This window comes from Phoenix dactylifera, chromosome 5, assembly GCF_009389715.1.
Source record: "Phoenix dactylifera cultivar Barhee BC4 chromosome 5, palm_55x_up_171113_PBpolish2nd_filt_p, whole genome shotgun sequence".
Classification (NCBI taxonomy): Eukaryota; Viridiplantae; Streptophyta; class Magnoliopsida; order Arecales; family Arecaceae; genus Phoenix; species Phoenix dactylifera.
In genome coordinates this window covers 18,284,631-18,303,814 of record NC_052396.1, presented here as the reverse complement: position 1 = coordinate 18,303,814, position 19,184 = coordinate 18,284,631, and the positions used below count along the sequence as shown (strand labels likewise).

The 19,184-nt window shown below is 38.2% G+C and overlaps 3 protein-coding genes across 6 annotated transcripts in view; 2 read left to right on the top strand and 1 right to left on the bottom strand.

The window, feature by feature from the left end:
• The first annotated feature begins 3,812 nt into the window (after positions 1 to 3,812).
• LOC103716647 (pentatricopeptide repeat-containing protein OTP51, chloroplastic) lies at positions 3,813 to 7,315 on the top strand. Its single transcript, XM_008804732.4, has 2 exons — positions 3,813 to 4,469; positions 5,118 to 7,315. The coding sequence occupies exons 1-2, from the start codon at positions 3,900 to 3,902 to the stop codon at positions 6,978 to 6,980; spliced, it is 2,433 nt and encodes an 810-aa protein (XP_008802954.2). The 5' UTR covers positions 3,813 to 3,899; the 3' UTR covers positions 6,981 to 7,315.
• A 1,190-nt stretch (positions 7,316 to 8,505) lies between these two features.
• On the bottom strand, positions 8,506 to 13,475 carry LOC103716646. 3 transcript variants are annotated; one of them, XM_039126945.1, is made up of 7 exons: positions 12,999 to 13,475; positions 12,330 to 12,475; positions 11,513 to 11,761; positions 10,434 to 10,568; positions 9,935 to 10,117; positions 9,451 to 9,612; positions 8,506 to 9,190 (listed from the first exon to the last, which is right to left on the bottom strand). In XM_039126945.1, the coding sequence occupies exons 1-7, from the start codon at positions 13,375 to 13,377 to the stop codon at positions 8,765 to 8,767; spliced, it is 1,680 nt and encodes a 559-aa protein (XP_038982873.1). In that variant the 5' UTR covers positions 13,378 to 13,475; the 3' UTR covers positions 8,506 to 8,764. The 3 variants fall into 3 exon arrangements, with proteins under 3 accessions (XP_038982873.1, XP_038982872.1, XP_008802953.2); XM_039126944.1 differs by having other exon boundaries at positions 12,330 to 12,487; positions 12,999 to 13,474; XM_008804731.4 differs by having other exon boundaries at positions 8,506 to 9,169; positions 12,330 to 12,487; positions 12,999 to 13,446.
• Positions 13,476 to 16,943: 3,468 nt separating this feature from the next.
• LOC103716668 (SH3 domain-containing protein 2-like) overlaps positions 16,944 to 19,184 on the top strand; it is an 11,800-nt gene continuing 9,559 nt past the window's right edge. Inside the window, exons 1-6 of one of the 2 annotated variants that reach the window (XM_039126947.1) lie at positions 16,944 to 17,289; positions 17,838 to 17,954; positions 18,106 to 18,175; positions 18,264 to 18,412; positions 18,876 to 18,977; positions 19,061 to 19,184. The exon at positions 19,061 to 19,184 is cut by the window's right edge and continues 77 nt beyond it. In XM_039126947.1, the coding sequence (XP_038982875.1) occupies positions 17,230 to 17,289; positions 17,838 to 17,954; positions 18,106 to 18,175; positions 18,264 to 18,412; positions 18,876 to 18,977; positions 19,061 to 19,184 (622 nt within the window). In that variant the 5' untranslated portion in view covers positions 16,944 to 17,229. The remainder of the gene's footprint in view (positions 17,290 to 17,837; positions 17,955 to 18,105; positions 18,176 to 18,263; positions 18,413 to 18,875; positions 18,978 to 19,060) is intronic. The other variant, XM_039126946.1, reaches the window with a different exon arrangement.

Below are 19,184 nucleotides of genomic sequence, written 5' to 3'. Positions count from 1 at the left end.
AATCTCTTTCATGCAACTATGCAAAATTTGTTTATGCTGATGGAAGGCAGAACAGATTTTTATATAACTTATCCAAATAGTTTAACAATCGCTTGTAATTGAACTGTTTGCTGTAATCTCAACCTTAGCTGATTTTTTTTGTAATACTTTGAAGACTTTTGCAATGTGTTGTCTATGTCTGCCCAGCTAATTCGATAAGTATGTCATCCAAATACAAAAAAACAAAATCGTGAATAAAAGGCCATAATACCTCATTTTCAATTGCACCGATGTAGCAAGTGCATTGCATAAGCCGAATAGCATGACTAGCAACTAGAATAAGCCTTGCCTTGAAAGCTGTTTTCCATGTGTCCTTGACATGCATGCATGCCTTGATCAATCTAGTGATACATCAATCCAGGGAGGAGGCACACTTTTTTGGTGATGATTTTGTGTATGACATGATAATCAATGCATATACTTCAGCAACCATCTTTCTTGGCGGTAGCATCACAAGTAAACCATATGGAGAACTACTAGGCTTTATTATTCCTTGATCTAGGAGCTCAGTGATTTGCTTTTTAATTTTTTTGGTTTCCCTGACTAAAATATAGTATGTTCTAAGATTTGATAAAGTGGTATTTTCACTATTGTCTGCAGAGAATTGCATCCTAATCCCATAAATATGGGCTCTCAATAATAACCTAACATATAAAGGAGTCACATGCAATTACCTCATCAATATACCTTTTAGTTATTGCAAGGTATATTGCTTGTTCATTCATAATTCAACATATTTTTTAGATCTAGCCAAGAAGATAGGGACAGGAATAAGGGGTGCCATACAACTACAACTTCTGAATTAAGACTTTCCAACATGAGTTTCTTTTGTCTACCAGGATATATAAGAACTCTAATGTCCTTTGTTTAACTTGAATCTTCAAGTAAAAAGTTCTTCATGCAGTTATATCTAACCATTAAAGTTAACTCGGGGTTTGCTTATTTGGGCTTAGGTAGCTCCCCAGCTTCAGTTACGTTAGATTCTACTTTTCCTTTCTTCTTGGCATCTCCTTTCGACTTTTTTCCTTTTGGTTGAATTCTAGGTGAAATTTCTAGTATTCTCTTTCATATGCCCACTAATTATGCAATAGTCACAATATTTTTTTTGAGTGGTATTAACTTGCTTCTTATCTTTCTTTCTTTATAGATTGTTTTTCCATTACTTTTACTGTTATTCTTTGATTTATTATCCTTCCTCCCACCTCCATCTTTGGCTTGTTCTTTTTCTCTATATCCATTACTTTCACACAAACCTCACCAATATTTTCCACCTTAAAAAGCTTTTTTTCTTTTTGGATGCTCCTACTGAGACCCCTGACGTACTTCATTAAGACTGCATATTCATTTATAGATATTTTGGAAAAAAGAATGAATCTATGGAATGAAATGTTATAATTAGTCATACTCCTCATTAACATATTACCACAATATACTAAATCTTTTTCATGGCCAATTGGATAAAATATCTTCATTTTTTTTTTGAAATTATCTCTACATCATATTAGACACATAATGTTTGCACATATGTTCCATTGGATTACAACCATGACTAGAGAGTTTCCAATGAGCAAAAGTTCCATCTGGACACTTGTATACCGATATAAAATAAAATAATTTTTTAGATGTTCTAACCAATTATCCAATTTCTCCACATTAACCTTCCATCATAAACAATTATATCGATTCGAGCTTCAACTTTAAAAAGGTTGAAGAGAGGGATTCTAATTATCTACAAGTTTATTGTTCCCTAATTCCTCTACATCCTCTTAAATAGAAGACTTGTTCTCTTTGCCCAATGTTATACGAGTTTTGCAAAGGGAGTAGGACTCTATGCGAAGGCTCTCGAAGTTGAAGGCACTTGGCAAGGTGCGAACTGTACGTGCGAGTGGTGTTATCTTCTCTTCCATCTGGTTGAGTTGATCTTTCACATCATCTCCTTCAACAACCATCATTCTTATCTGTCTCTCAATAAACCTTAAGCATATCTAATTTCTTACTTGTCTACCAGTACTATTAACAAGTTTGGACTACAAACTAGAGAAAGAGAACCCTAGACTCTAATACCGACTTAATCTGATTTGAGAGAATGAATTTCTTTCTTCCATCTACTTAATTAAATTTTTTACAAACATAAAAATGAGGAACACAAAAATTTGATGGAAAAATTTGCCAAATTTTGTCCTATTTACTTTCTTTAGAAATGAATATATAAAACTATGGCATGAGGTTGAGTCTTTATTTATACTAGTGAGGTTTGTTTTTCAAAATATAAATTAAGTCTCTTTTTTGATTAAAAAGATTTAAATTTTCAAAAAATTAAAATATAAAATTATAAAAATTAGTCAAGAAGTTTGATTATAGGTCTTAAATCAACTTTGTCTTATATCATATCATTAAATTCTTCAATGATTAAGACATAGCTTCAATCAACATTTGCTAAAACTAGTAAGAGTTTGCTTGGCATTTAGAGTACTAGATGATGATGAAATGGGGTTATTTCTAGCCGAATGGACCTATTAGTGTCGCATTGTGGATCTTGTCAATAGACCCAAATTCTGAAAAATAAAAGAATCCAATGCAGGGTCACTAACGTACCCTCCAATCAAAGATGGAAATCCTCTTACTTGTTGTGATCTTAAAATTGGAAGAATTGTCTTCCTACACATGGTAACCCTTAACATAGACCATTCAACAAACCACAAAAATGTAGAGGGTCTCGTCTCCATTGCCAAACAATGAGTCTCCACCACAGCATGGAATAATAGATAGAATCACCCCAAGTAAAAGATCTATAAAAACCTTTCGGTCTTATCTATTTTTTTAATGGCCAGACCTTATACATGGAATAAAGGCATGATAATTATGTCAATGAGTGAAGCAAAGAGATCCAAAATTTCTTGCTATAGGAAACCCTTTCTAGTATTGTGGTTTAAAAACTCTCCTATGGTAAGTTTAATGGATGTTTGAATGATTTGAAGGTATTTCATTATATTTATGTATAAATAACAAACGTACGTTAAAGTTGATGATATTTACCCATTAATCTATCGTTTCAAACAATTGAAATGTTTAAAGCTAATTTAGGAGTTATATAAGCGGCATATGAGCTGTGAAAAAGAAACCGGGGGTGGAAAGAACATTTTATGAATGGTTATATCCTATCAATCATGATTACAAGTAGGAGATTTGATGGATATATTTTCTGTTTTTGTTCATGCAGTTCTCCTTTCTCTCTTTTTTATTCAAGAGTAAATATAGATATGCTTTTTAGAAGAAGAGTGCATTTTTGTAGAAGGAAAGTTGCATATCCCAGTGCAACCAATCATTCACATAAACAAGGACCAGCATAGTAACAATATTCTTTCAATTAATAAAAAAAATTTGAATTATTTTAATTTTTTAATTAGCTAGATGACTCTTAATTGTTTAGTAATCAATCCAAAAACCTCCAAAACCTTTCAATGATTTATGAATTACCCATAAATTTATTAATTATAAATTTTTCATAAGTAATTGAAAAATGTTTATGTATTTTTTTTATTTATTGAGATTAGTTATTAAACAATAAGCAGTTACTCAAGGTTTCACCCTATGCATTACTAAAAGTTTCACCATATCCATGGAGTACAAGATTGATCGTCCTCATTTCAATTTTGATGAATTTTCCACCCTCATTCTCTTGAATATATTTGGCAATCCATCCTATCCAAAAAAAATAAAAATCATCCTTATATATATATATATCATAATCATAATTTAATATATTTTTTAGAAAAATATATCCTAAGCTCCTAGTTGTTTAATAGTAACCGTCCGCTCGCCGTTGCCCGTTGGGTGGAAAAAGAGGGAAGCAAGAAGCGATGCTCCTCCCACTAAGCCCGGAGCTCTGTTCCACGGCCGCGCTTCCCGCCGGCCTCTCCCTCCGCTGCCGCTACCACCCGACCGCCTCGACCTCTCTCGCCGCTCTCCGACACTCCCTCCCCCTCCCTTCCCCTCCCCGCCTCCTCCATTGCGGCGCCCTCTTCTCAAACGCCCCATCTCTCCTCCCCCTTCGCCGCCGCCTTCCCTCACCTAAAAGGGCTTCCTTGGTCGCCGTGGAGCCCTCGCGACGAGAGGAAGGGGAAGGGGACGAGGGGGAGATGGAGTCGGAAGACGCGGGAAGGCCTTTGGTTCAGCCGCTCTCGGATGGGACAGCAGAGAGGGACATGAGGTCCCTTCCCTCTCCCACCGTCGAAGTGAGGGAGCTGGAGGAGCTCCCGGAGCAGTGGAGGAGGGCCAGGATTGCGTGGCTTTGCAAGGAGCTGCCTTCCCACAAGAACTCCACATGCGTCAGAATCCTCAACGCGCAGCGCAAGTGGATCACACAGGAGGACGCCACCTACATCGTCCTCCACTTCATGCGGAGCCGAGATAATGAAGCCAGTTTCCGGGTCGGTAGTAGTTCCAGATTCTGTGCGCCGCGCTCTGTTTTGCTGGATCAATCTTTTGCCCCCTAACTGTTCGTTTGTTTGCCTCACCGTACAGAGTTCTCTTGTTTCATACTCCTTTTCTTCTCAAAATTTGTGTTTTTTCCCCCACCTCGGCAGCACATGATTGAGCCTCCAAAGAGAATTGAATTGTTTAATTTTAGCTGTCTGAACGAAGTCTCTGCTTCAGGTTCACTTGTTTGCTCCACTTCAAGTACATCACTTCTTTCATCCTCCTATTCTTCTCAAAATTTCGTTCCTGTCCCCATCTGCAGTTAATGCATGAGGCCTAATGGAAATTTGATGCATCAAACTGTTTTTTTTTTTTTTTTTGTTCAGAGATTCATCAGCTTTCAGGTTGGAGAGCTGTTTGATTTCAAATTTGTAAATGTGCGGCCCCATGCCTCTGGAGTCTGGATCCTTTTCGAACTCACCTGCACACTTCCGCATGTCTCAGCCTCTTGTCGAAATTTCATTTCGCTCACCTCCATTGTTTGTTTTGTGTGGCCCAATGGGGATCTTGTGCACTAAGTTAGCTTTTCTTCTCTTTAGCAGAAGAGGATTGAATTGTTTAGTTTTCAGCTGTCTGAATGGATGGCTGGTTGATTTCAGGTATACAAATGGATGGCCCAGAGGCACTGGTTCCGGTTCGATTTCGCTCTGGCGACGAAGCTAGCTGATTACCTGGGAAAGGATCGGAAATTCACAAAATGCCGCGAGATGTTTGATGCCATAATCAATCAAGGTCGCATCCCCAGTGAGTCCACATTTCATATTCTGACTGTTGCTTATCTCAGTGCACCTGCAGAAGGCTGCCTTGAGGAGGCGTGTGCAATCTACAATAAGATGATTCAGTTAGGTGGTTACAGGCCGAGGCTCAGCTTGCACAACTCTCTCTTTCGAGCACTTGTCCGTAAGACAGGAGGGTCGTCAAAGCATTATCTCAAGCAGGCTGAATTCATCTTCCATAATATGGTGACATCTGATCTTGAGGTTCATAAGGATATCTATGCTGGACTAATATGGCTCCACAGCTATCAAGATGTTATAGATAGAGAAAGAATTGCTGCTCTGAGGGAAGAGATGAGGCATGCCAAAGTCGAGGAGAGCAAGGATGTTTTACTCTCCATCATGAGAGCTTGCTCCAAGGAAGGAGATGTAAAAGGAACAGAGAGAACATGGCTCAAGCTTTTAGAGTCCGGTTGCAGTCTCCCTTCGCAAGCCTTTGTTTATCGAATGCATCTTTATGCGAAGGCCAATGAGCCAATGAAATCACTGGAGATATACAAAGGGATGAAGGAGCAGAAAATACCCGTAAGTGTTGCCGCATATCATAAGATAATTGAGGTCATGTCGAATGCTCGAGAAGTTGAAACTGCGGAAGAATTGATAGATGATTTCATTGAAAGTGGCATGAAGCCTCTCATGCCTGCCTATCTCGATTTGATGCGCATGTACCTCCATTTGGGCATGCATGACAAATTGGAACTTACATTCTCAAGATGCCTCGCGCTATGCAGTCCGAATCGGACCCTCTACAATATATACTTGGAATCTTTGGTAACGGTTGGTAACCTTGAGAAGGCCGAGGAGATTTTTAATGAAATGCATGAGAATGGGACAATTGGTACCAATGCCCGCTCCTGCAACACCATTTTAAGAGGGTTTCTTGCCGTAGAAGATCATGTTAAGGCTGCAAAGATACATGATATAATGCGTCAAAAGAAATATGATGTTGAACCTCAATCTCTTGAAAAGCTTCATTATGTTCTTAGCCAGAACAGGAAGGTAGTCAGAAGAACTGTGAGTATGAAACTTGATCAGGAACAACGTGAGATTCTGATTGGCTTGCTGCTAGGCGGCATACGGATGGAATCAGATGAGAAGAGAAGGAATCATGCAATCCATTTTGAGTTTGATGAAAGTTCCGGTGTCCATTCCGCTTTGAGGACGCACATTCATGAAAGATTTTACGAGTGGTTGACTCAATCGAGCAGGTTAGCTGAGGATGATCATGAGATACCATATCGATTTTCTACTATCTTACACTCTTATTTTGGTTTTTTCGGTGATCAGTTCTGTCTTAAAGGACGACCCATGATTCCAAAGCTTATCCACAGATGGTTGTCAGCACGAGTTTTAGCATACTGGTACATGTATGGGGGATTCAGAACATCCTCAGGTGATATTTTGCTCAAGATGAAAGGAGAAAATCGTGAAGATGTTGAAAGAATTGTAAAGGCAGTGCAAGCAAAGTCCCTAGCTTGTAGAGTAAAGAGAAAAGGTAGAGTGTTTTGGATAGGTCTTCAAGGAAGCAATGCAGATGCATTCTGGAAATTAACAGAATCTTATGTTTTGGAGAGTGTCAAGAATCTTCTGGCACCACATGATGGTCTTACAGGAAATGGAAGGGAAGAAGGTCAATTCCATGACTCTCAGATTGAGTCTGATCCTGTTGAGCAGGGGTCTGTTTAGAAGGTGGTGAAAATTTTTCATTATTTTCAACACAAAGCTCAAAGATGCTCAAGACTAGAAAAGGCCATTAACATGAGTGTAAGTTTTGAAACTTACTTTTGGTGCATTTTATTGCTGCAGCGGAAGGCCATTTGGTTCGAGGATGAAACAACATAACTGAATCTAGAAGGCAGGGATTTCACTGGTTTTAATAAGATGAGTTCATACAGATGAAGCACTTTTGGGTTTCAGTGTGCCCAAATCAATTATTGTAGATGAAGCATTCCCTTGTTGAAATTAAGTATGGTTCATACGTTTAATTACTTGAATCATTACCAGATTATATTTTTTTTCTACTTTCTCCCATGCACCACTTCACATTATTTATTTATTCTGCTGGCCATAGATGTTGTTGTTCCTATAAATTGTTCTGTTGGGGAAAGTTGGCTTCAAAACTAGTTGAGGGAACCTTAGGAGTTTACACCTATGGAACTAAAAAGTTATAAGCTGACTTCTGAATTTCTCATGGCACTCAATGTGCATGGAGGCAAGGGATGATTAGGGTGTGCCTTTAGATTTGTGCTTAAGCTTGGAGACTTGGTAAAGAGGAGAGGACTAAAGGCTGGCAAACCGAGATAGTACCTTTAAAACGGATTTGAAGTCAAAGTTATTGGATGTTATCTTTGTAGTCTTTTTGTTGCTAGGAAACCATTTCTTACACACACGCATAGGTCTTCTATGTTCCAGTTTGTTGTTGTTTCTGCAAAACCCCCTAAAGAAATCGATAGATGATATATTTTTTCTGCTACCAATAGATAGATGATATATAATTTAAATAGAGTTCCATTTTCTTAGCTGATCCTATGTAAATCATTTCAACTATTCTGATTAACATTTCTTAATCATAAAAAACAACAGCTTGTCTTTAGTACTTGAATAGAACTTGATCATTTGACCTTTCAATTATATTCAGCCATTCTTATGAGGGAAGTGAGTTGAAGATTATAGAAGAGAACTGCTGGTCTCTAGTGGTTGCCATAAGATTTCAATGGTATTCGGCCATTCTTACAGTAGAAATCACTCATTCTCTTTTAACTTTCTAGCTTCCAACCTCTCAGCAAGCTCTTTTTTTCTTTTTTCATCAGTGTTGCTAGTGCCCAAGGTTCCTGTTTTCATGTTTTCATCTGAAAATGGAACTGCCTAGGCTACATCAAACTGTTAAGCAGCATAGACCAGTGAGACTTCTGTTTGGCTCTATGTTGTAACAGATATATGATAGCCTTCTTGACTCCATTTAACTCATCTCTCTTAACAACTCTGAAAGCCATGCATGAGATGCACAATTAACTAGAATGCATCCTCTGAATAATCCAAGCAGTGTTTACTATTTAGTGAGACATAAGCATGATCAACATCCCTATTCCTACGGCAACACTTCCCTCTTCCTCTCTCTCCGCGAGAGAGAGAGAGAGAGAGAGAGAGAGAGAGAGCGAGAGGGAGGGACCCTGTCCTTGACAGTGGCACCTGATTGACTTTAGCACATAAGCTAGCCAATCTACAATGGTCTTTTTTTAAAAAAAAGAAAAGAAAAAAGATTACAAGTTGGTCAAAGTAATGCATAATGATGAAATGAGCAGTTACAAATGACCCAAAAAGCTGTACTTAGACACATGAACTAGTCCAATAATTTTAAACAGAAAAAAGATTTTTATAATGGCAAAGTAGTTGAATTCTATTTTTACGCACTAATATTTTCATAGAATGGAAGATCTAAGAATTAAGAGCCTAAAATCCCTGCAGAGTTGTCAACACCTTGTTTGTGGATTAAAGATTGATCTGACATGATAAAGCATGCTTCTGATCCAATCAGCACCTTGTTTCTGCATACTAGATATCAACCACTGGTGGTCTTCCACTGCCTTCTCCGATAACGGCTCTAAAAATTCACATTTCATTAATATATCAGGTGGAGGTATTCCTTCAATGAGATTTGTATCAAGTTTTGGTTTTCCCTTTCCAAGTTCTTGAGATCCTTCAAGTGGAGGATGCTCAAGAACGAATGGAGATGCTCCTGGGACAACTTCCTGCTGGAAAGGCAGTCCTCTTGCAGTCTGTAAGCAGAACTCTAGCCACTGATTTACTAGCGGAGATGGACTTCTGACTCTGCCTCCAATTTGATCTGTTGCAAATCTCGCCGCATAGGGTATTGCCTGAAAGGGGTTAAATATTAACTAATAAAGGATTTTCGGAACCTCCTTAATGGAGGCAGTTAGCATGGTATACATACATACATATATACATACATATATATGTACATGTATATGTATACTGGTTCTTAAGCAAGAATCAATAGGTATTATGTCAGCATGGCAAAGTACGCAAAGGCCAACCAGTGCATTAGACGATGAACAGTTGGAAGCTATGATAAGGGGAACTTATGAACAGTAAATTACAAGCATAAGAAGAGAGTTAAAGAGAACCAAGACCATACCCATAAGTCGGCCCATAGACTTGTCCCAGACTTGGGAACAACCACTGCAACATTGGACATGCGCTTGGCAGAAGGAATAACATCACTACTCCATCCTACAGCAACCCAGACATTTCCTGCCCCAAATGCCTTTAGGTAGTGCACACTGTCAAACAGTCGTACCTGCAGAATGCAATCAGAGTCTCAGCATTTAGTCAGAAGCAGGCATCATAAATTCAGCATGCCTATTCAAAATAGTAATTGTTGCCTTTACTTCCAATATATGATGTGACCATTAATCAATTATCAGTAAAAGATTGAGTAATGTAAGTGTAAATTATTCCAGGTGAAATTTAAGAACATGCAGCAAAGGCATTACAAAATCAAAGTGAGCTTTAACCCTTAGTACACATTCACACCATAAAGCCACTAATTTGAAATAGAATTGGGAATCCGTTCTTTGTATTGTAAGACGCCCAACAACCTGAAACCATCTTCTTTGTACCTGCCTTTGAAGCATTGTCAGATTATGCAGGACAGCTTCTCTCCCACCAACAACCTGTGATTCAATATCCTTTGTATTGTAAGACGCCCCCATATGTTTCAAAACTGCACCAACAACCTCTCTAGGAGAATCAACCATTGAAATTTTTCCAGCAAGTTCAGGCCTCCATAAATCCCCCCAGTCCTGCAATGATTAAACTGTTCCTAGTTTAGAACTAGTTTAGAACATACAACATAGGCATATGCACAATAGCCTCAGTTTGAACTTACAGACATGCATGAGAGAGAGAGAGAGAGAGAGAGAGCATAGCAATAGTCTAGATTCAAATTTTCTTTGAATGATTAAGAATCATACGGACATCAGAATTCAGAATAAAAGCAGCCTAAGTTTCAAAATTTGTAATGACGTCCAGGAGTAGAAAGTGAATCATTTGAATTGATTTCTTTTGCTGATGGATTAATCACAATACTGGACAGGAGTACACAAGAAAGAAAGTTACCTCTATTGGCCTCAGATTGTGCTTTCTGAATTTGTTCTTCTTGTATGCTATAAGCATGGTTCCCCAACGATAAGGAATCCCCCATACGTAGCCATTAGAATCTAATTCTCCCTTATTGTTCCTGCATAGATATACCTGAGAGACTTTGATAAAACTATACCAGTAATTTTGATACAAAAGACCAGAAGCCAATCACAATTCATACTGAGCACCCGGAAAGTCAACTATGGTGCAAAGCCTGAGCAAACAATTGGACTTTTACGAACACTTGGCATTCCTACAAACACTGCTGCAAGTTTGATAATGATAATCAAAGCCCAAAAAGGATAGAAGAGGACAATAGGTATGATACATCAGTTACAAGGCATGCTGGAACCCAATTTATGTGAGTGAGTGAGAGAGAGAGAGAGAGAGCATATGACAGAGCAGTTAATTCATATTAACAGGTCATAGCTTACACGAACACTAACCAGTCTTTCAAACTCTAAAAATAGTTTAGACATAGAAACTGTTTTTGTAGAATATTTGCTAAATCAATTCACTTGTAGTGAACTGGGCTTGCCCCGGTGGCCACACTGCTCTGCTTAGCAACCAAAGGTTCTGCACTTGAATCTTGGATGGTGCATTCCCAATTACTCGACCTAGGTAATTATAGTGTGGATGGGTCTCACTCCCTTTCCCTCAAAAAAAATAGATTTCTTCACTCCTAAAAATAGAAATTTAGAATTCTTTAGAATGCAAAAATAACTCAATAGTGGGGCCATTGCTTGACGCAATAGTAAAGGGCTTCAGTCAAGTTCAAGTCCTGGGGAAGTACACATAACTGTCCCCTATTGGGTCTGTCCCCAGTCTGCCCCTTCAAGACCTCAAATTGCCACGACCATAACTGGGTAATGACAAAAATAACTCAATAGGCATAAGTGTATACACTGATCAACTTCATGATTTACCATACATTACTTAAACAATTTTATGTGCAAATGCTTATCTTTTCAATATTTATGTTTGTGGGTATGGGAGCAAACCCAAATAAACGATAAGGATCAATGATGTATGGATTACAAGTACCAGGTTCTCACCTTCCATTTGTTGCCTAAAACTTTAAACCAATCTTCCCGTTCTACAGCTTTCATGGGTTCTATTAAACCTCCAATAATGGCATGGCTGAGCCAAGAATCACCGACAGAAACTATATCAGCTGCCATGGCAGACTTAGGCTGCAGAGAACCTTTCTTCGAAGCCGAGGACAAGTCAGAGAAAATGGACTCAAGACTTCCTCGGAACTCTGGGATTAATTTCAACCTTCTTCCTTGAGCTTGAATGAACTCCTATATTATACAAAAAATATAAGAAAGAACAGCATGAATTGCTGAAAACAATACGATAACCAGACTTACAACAATGTATTGACAACATTAAATCAGAGAAATAGATGCAAGTGAAAACCAAAGGGTAAATCATTTATGCTTGACAATTGAAAGATTGGCCTACAACTAGATTTGTGAGCTGAAGCTAACTTGAGCTCTGTTCTCCTGCATCAATATGACAATGGAAAAAAGTTCCTCCAGAAAGGTTTCAGATGACAAGCACTTATTATGTAGTACATTAAAAAAAAAAAAAGGGAGTAGTGTGCAGAATGGTATCTACATATGAATGCAAGTATAAAATTTGAAGGATGTTGTTTCACTCTAAAGAACTTGATCATCTCCATCTCCATAACAGCATTAATTCCTTTTGGACCAGAAACATTTCAAAATTTAGAATAATCCCAATCATAAGCAAACAAACTAATAAATCAACAAATAAAATGCCAAAGGCCATACAACAAGGCCAGATTGAGCAAAGGATTTAAATTCTCCTTCAATTTTCTTTTCGAGATCATAATGAGGCACCAACCTTAATCCACGAGGGTGGTATGGATCCACGAAGGGCAACGATCCTTAAAGGGACAGTAAGAGCATATGTCTTTGACTTCCAACTCTCAAGTGCAGCCCTTAACTCCTCATCCTCCACTCTTTCAGCAGTTGTATCAGAGCTCTCCACTGCATGACTCCCTTCAAGTTAATGGATTTGGCACCATTGAAAATCCAGAAGCACCAACATCATTCCCAGCAAACAAGAAAAATAAAATCAATGAAGCATTTATAAAGTATTTCTATCTTTTTTTTTAAAAAAAATCTCTTGTATGTTACATGAATTGGTGTCAACTAAACACCGAGATGATAGAAAGGACAAACCAAAGGTGGGTTTTTTTCCCAGTATCACTGCTTCTGATACAGAGAAAAGTTCATAACTTTGATATCCGTATGCAATCCAACAGTACCAACATAATTTCGGGCAAACTAGAACTCCAAAATAAAACCTTGAAATAAAAATTATGAAAAATAACTCCTACAGCAGTCAATAAGTAAGATGTTCAACTCAACAGAGATCTGAATAGAGGAAAAACGAAAGGTGATATTTTTTATCCCAGAATCATTTATTCTTGAACAATGGAAAACAAAAGGTAAGATTTTTTTGCCTCAACTGTCATCGCCTCGTGATACAGAGGGAAACGCCACATACCTGAGGCGGTGGCAGCGGTGGGGGGAAGAATTTGAGCAGAACCGATGGCACAGGCGCGGGCACCGAAACCAACGAGGTAGACGGCGAAGGCGGCCAGGTGGACGAGCAAAGCAGAGTGCCGTCTGAGGGTTTCAGCGAGGGATGGGAATGGAGAGGGTGACGGCGCTGGGCTGGTGTGGCCGCCAGACAGGCGAGGGAAGGAGGTCGAGGAGGAGGAAGGGGGTATTTGGTTAAAGGAGGCGACGCTCGGGCTCCGGCGCCAAAGGGAGGGAGATCTACGGTTAGGGCTTGAGAGGTGGAGGAGGGGATGAGGAGGGGACGGGAAAGGGAGCGCTGCCATGGGAGAGACCAGAGGGCTTTGGATTGCCGACAACGTCATAGTATATATCACCAGTCCTAAAGAGGATGATGAATTATTTCTGGACTCACCAATTATTTTGGGTGGATTAAAATCGCCAATTTTAGGCTGCTTTTGTATCCGTTTTTCTTTATTTTTTCAGAAAAAATAAAAGAAACATTTTTTTTCAGATTTATTATAATCAAAAACATATTTGTTTTTTTTATAACAAAATAATCGATTCTAAAATAACTAAAGACGGTGGTAGAAGATGAAAGTATAGAACCAAGCAAGCACTTAAGAGAGTGGAGAGTAGGGGAGGGGGATAACCAGGGATAATGCGATGGGAGCCACTCGAATGGAAGTATGCTCGATCATACTGATGGATATTGAAAACAAACGAACTCCACTTTTGAGAAAATAATTGAATGGATGGATACCAAAAATGAACGACCAGACAACTGACGACGAAAAGTGAATATCGAGACCAAACAAACGGATATCGAAAATGAATAAATGAACAGATGACGGTGGAAGAATGTCGAGAACCAACGAATGAACAGATGGAAGAGATGGTGGGATTGTGGAGGACGACGATGAGATGGTGGAGAAAGTCACTCGACAGGCGCACAATGATGGGAGGAAGAGAAGAGTGGCGAAGGCCTTCAGAAGGCAGAAAAGTGGTGCCAATATCGAGAGTCAGTTGGAGGGGATAAAAGAGTTATTTAAAAATTATTTTAAAAAATGAAAATAGGAATAACCAAATATATTTTTCCATTTTATTTTTTATTTCTATTTATTTAGAAAAATTATGCCAAATGATTTAAAAAGTAACTATGGAATATAGGATGTTTTATGGTATTGTTTATTTATTTGTAAGAACATAAATGGAAGTGTGCACCTTCTTCTTTTTCTTTTCCAAAATTATTATTTATGCGTGTCTATATATATATATATATATATAGATATATATAGGGAGAGAGATATAGATGTATACTCTTTATTTCATTCTATTTTTGCAACACCATCCCAAACATCTAGTTATAAATAAACTTAAGCACTATTGCAAGGATGATATGATAGTGTGAAATAATTTATCTCAAGAAATAATCTAAGTCATCGGATTGTATTTACTCATTCAAACCATTAAATTTTAAAGTTATAAATTCAGCCTTTAGAGGGGAAAGTTAGCTTTTCAAGCACTTAAGTGGAGAGGAGTTCTATATATTGGTAATTTATTTTTAAAACTTCTTTTTTGTTGTTGTAAACTTCAGTCCTAATTGAAGAAACTTGAGAGGAAGAGCCTCACCATTATACTTGTGCCATACACAATCATCCTGGAAAATAAGTTATAGCTCCATCCTTCTTTGATCCACAGACCATCTTCCCATTAGCCATTGCAGCCATCCAAATCACTTGTACCTCTCTACCCTAGCGACTTCCACCACTTCATATATGAAATCTTGGTGATGGCCTTGAATAGGGTTCGCAAGAGAATCATCTAATCTAAGCTCTGAAATATCTCTAAGTGTTAATAGAACTCATTTGTTTTCTCCCACTAGCCTAATATATCTGATATATATGATTGATGGAAGTCAAGATAATGATGCAAAGCACATTTTAGAAACATTTAAAAAGAAAGCAAAAAATGAGTAATTTTTTAATTAGATGAGAAGGATATGCAGCACACGTCACACCCATCACATACAGATGTTGCAAATTTAGCTTTGATGTTGATGACATCTAACCAATTACCTTGAGAGGGTACTCTAATTAAATCTTATGGAATTGTTTAATTTATAATATAGTTCTCGTTATTACAACATGAAAGTGATGTATGAGATAACCTAATGGAGAATTCAGCACTAAAATAAACCAATGGTTCATATGGTGGTGCAGGTTGGGATAAATTATAAAATCAGCAAACCTCGTTGCATTGACATGTTGAGCTCATGAGTGGAACACTATCCAAATGTAAAAGGCAACCCCATAGTTTCCAAGTTGACAAAGTATTTGTAACAGAGTACTTGTAGCAATCCATAACCTCACTCAAAAAACCTAGTCGGAAGGTATTATTTGGGTTCCTTAATCCTATATAAGTACCAAAACCTATCCAGCGAATAACCGATGTAAGACCAAACACACGCCGCATGGATCTTCACATACTCCTCTCGTTTAATCCCTGACGTTCTCGAGGAGGGTTTAAATCTAATCACAAGCACCACGATCGGCGCATGGTTAGCCCCAATGATCCATACTGTAATGTCTCCTAGTTTACATACGTTATAGGCCAAGTCGCTCTGATACTATTTACAACAACCTAGAATCTCACCTCAAAAAATTAGTCGGAATGTATTATTTAGATTTTTTAATTATGTATAAGTATGTAAGATCTATCCAACGGATAACTGATGTGAGACTATATTGACGCCTGCACGGGTCCTCACAGTATTAGTCTAGTCAATTTTTCAGGGTATATATTTTATATCAACGTCAATAACAAGGTTATATAGCTCTTTATTTTTTATTCAATGATATATGTATTGATGAGCCCTAGTTTCTAACATAACATGTCCTATAGATGACTATGGTTCCTTGAGAGAGTATAAGGAACCGATACTTTATAACTAGACGCACTCCTAAAGTTGACGCCTTAACCTTGTTTTCTCTCTTTTCAGCAAAGATTAAACTAATCATACAATTTCTCTTAGATAAATGTATAAAACAGCATCTCACAAACAAACAGGCAGAATAATGAGAATATTAGATGGAAATATGCATAATGATTCATGAATTGAGCAACAACACTATCATCAGATCAATTGCATCCATAAAATACTAATCTCCAATCCTCATGTTGTGAGGTATGATACTAAGAACTTGTTTGGTTTGCATAAATTGTTTTTAATAAAATATGTTTCAAAAAAGTTAGCATCTGAATATATGTGATATTTAAAAAATATTTTTTTCATATTTGGACTGGCCATAAGAATGTGTCGCATTCCATATTGACTTATATTTAGTTGTGCATTTATTTTCTTAAAAAAATATAAAATACTAATTATATTTTTAATAAAAAATTATTATTCTATTTATAAACTTAAGAATATTTTAAGAAAAAAATAATTTTTTACTGGTATAAAAAAATATAGTTTTCTTTGAAAACTTCAGCCAGATATAAGTTATCAAATTTATTTTTCCGTTACCTCACTCTCTCTCCTCCTCTTTCCAGGACCCACCTTTTCCCCTCCCCGGACTTTCTGGCGTCGCCACCCGCCGACTTTTTGTCCTATTATTCCCTTCCCCGTTCTTTCTTTCCATCCTATCCCTTTCCAGTCTCTCTCTCTCTCTCTCTCTCTCTCTCTCTCTCTCTCTCTCTCTCTACCCCACCCGTTACGTGATTATCTCCGCACGTGCATCATCGCGTGCCCGCGACGCATCCACCAGCGCTACGAAGATCGCCTCGCCCATCCTCCGTGTCTCGCTGGCGATTGGTCCGCTCCATGGGACCCACACTGGTCCCCACCGCGGCATCCAATGGCCTTGCGGCTACGGAGGAGGCGGCACGGTGTTTGCCGCATTGAATCCGCGCTGGCCGTTACTGTCCGCCATCCTAAATTCTCTCCGACAGTATCTAAATTCACCACCCGCCCTGCCCCTTTTCTCTCTATCGGCCTTCTTTTCCTCCTCCTCCTCCAGAGCCTCTAAGAAAGAGAGAAGCTTCGATCCTCTTCGCTGTAAAAGGGAGAGATCTTTCGATTCTACTTTCGATGGGGTGATCTATAGCATCTGGGGCCCGAATCCTTTTCCAATTGGAGTTGAATTCTGCTGCTGTTATTGGTTAGGATCATGATCTGAAGGATTTCTCAAGGAGGAGTAGGAAGAGGTGGTCCGATGGAGACCATTCGGAAGCAGGCCAGCAGGCTCAGAGAGCAAGTAGCCAAGCAGCAGCAGGTACTTCTGCTCGGATCTCGAAGTTGACTGATCTCCATATTTTCTGCTTAAAGTTTGTATCTTGAGTCCTCTTGCTTTGCTGATTTTGCTGCTGCTGCTGCTGCTGTTTAGTTCTACTTATCTGATTGGATCTTTCGGGGCTTGTCCTCGGTTTAGACGGATTGATGACTTGTTTCTAGATCAGTTTGTCAGTGAATCACATATCACAGTTTGAATAAAAACAATTCAGATAAAATATTAGTGCGGTTTCTTCAATTTCTTGAGTACAGGAAAGAATCTGGGAATCTTTCCCATGTCCTTTCTGGTGCCAATTTAAGGTTGGCGTGGCCATAGAATGACCAAACTGCCACCTTTTCTGCATTTTTTCTCATATTTCTTCTCTAACTGGTCAGCATGTACAACATCAATGGGTAATTTCTCTAACACAAAGCTGAGACCACAACATATTCCAACAACCCCTGCATCCCACAGGCAGGCAGCTCATTTTCAATGGCCTTTTCAATTTTCAGTTCTTAATTCTCACCCTTTAAAGTCTCCATCATCGGCAGGCAGTTCTTAAGCAATTTAGCGGGCGTTTTGGCCATGATTCTGGTCTGGTCGATGAAGCTGAACTTCAATGCCACCAAAAGCTTCAGATGCTCTACGGTTCTACTCGAGCAGCAAAGGTATCGTACGAAACATGGCTAGGTCTTCCAGTTAGTATGCCTTTTCTTTTTCCCTTCTTTGTTCTTGCAAATGAAGTTAAAAAGATGTCATTCTAATTGATATTGATCGGACACTGCTGACATTTTCTTCCAACATTATTCATCTGTGTAGCATCTTCAGCGGGATATTGTGCGGGGCATGGAAGCCTTTATTGCCATTAGTTTAAAACAGATGGAAATAGGTAATCTTTTTTCTCTCTCTCTCTCATCTTTAGTTAATGTATTCCTATTTCTTATATAATATTTCTGAATTTGATTTGTTTTTTCCAGTAAAAAAACTAGCAGAAAATTGTTGCAAATATGGAAATGAGAATCAAAGTTCCGGATTTGCTCTTGCGAGGGCTTCTCTTGACTTCGGTACTTCTCACATTTTGATGGAAAAAGAAAGGGAGAATCTTCTCAACACTCTTGGAGATCAGGTTATAGTATTTCTTATCTTCGTACTGTATTTTCTTCATTCTATATTGTTTTAACAACTACAGGTGACTGTATTTGGATATTAGACTTTGTACCATAGGGATTTCACACTTTCATTCTAGCTTCTTTGCCATCTAAAGTGTTATTCTCAACTACTTCGGTGATACAATATAGCCACTTATGAGTGTCTGCAATATCAAGCACGTAGTAACTGTTTCTTGAATTAAATAGATAACAGGTATGTTCTTGATATCTCTACCAAAGATTAAATTATCTGATACCTGGTCAAGTAGGACCTACTTTCTGCATTTCATTTTTATTATATGCAGTTACATAAAATTCAAAAATAGTGACAGTTACCAATATATGGGTTTTACTTTGGTGATCTTTTTATATAAAATAACTCATATCACCTTCTCTTGTTTCTGTTTTAGTCTTTTAAGCCTTTTTTGCTATATTACACAGGTCTTTGAGCCATTACGGGCAATGATAGTGGGAGCTCCTTTGGAGGATGCTCGCCTCTTGACTTATCGTTATGAACGGATCAGACAGGATGTGGAAGCTCAGGTAATATTATCTTCATAGATTGGTTAATTGGAGGTAGGAGACATGTATATTATAAATAAATTTATGAAAAAATCATTACTTAGACAGCTGAAGCCATAAGACGCCAACTGAAGTCCAAGGAAGTTGGTGCTAGGGCAGATTATGCAGCAAAACTTCAAAATGCAGAATCAAAATTATCAGAACTTAAAGCTACTTTATCAGCATTAG

Coding starts and splice junctions, on each gene's coding strand:
- LOC103716647 (XM_008804732.4), top strand. CDS start 3,900: ATGCTCCTCCCACTAAGCCCGGAGCTCTGTTCCACGGCCGCGCTTCCC. Junction 4,470..5,117: donor ATAATGAAGCCAGTTTCCGG/GTCGGTAGTAGT, acceptor GGTTGATTTCAG/GTATACAAATGGATGGCCCA.
- LOC103716646 (XM_039126944.1), bottom strand. CDS start 13,377: ATGACGTTGTCGGCAATCCAAAGCCCTCTGGTCTCTCCCATGGCAGCG. Junction 11,762..12,329: donor TACCACCCTCGTGGATTAAG/GTTGGTGCCTCA, acceptor TGTATAATATAG/GAGTTCATTCAAGCTCAAGG. Junction 9,613..9,934: donor TGACAATGCTTCAAAGGCAG/GTACAAAGAAGA, acceptor TGCATTCTGCAG/GTACGACTGTTTGACAGTGT.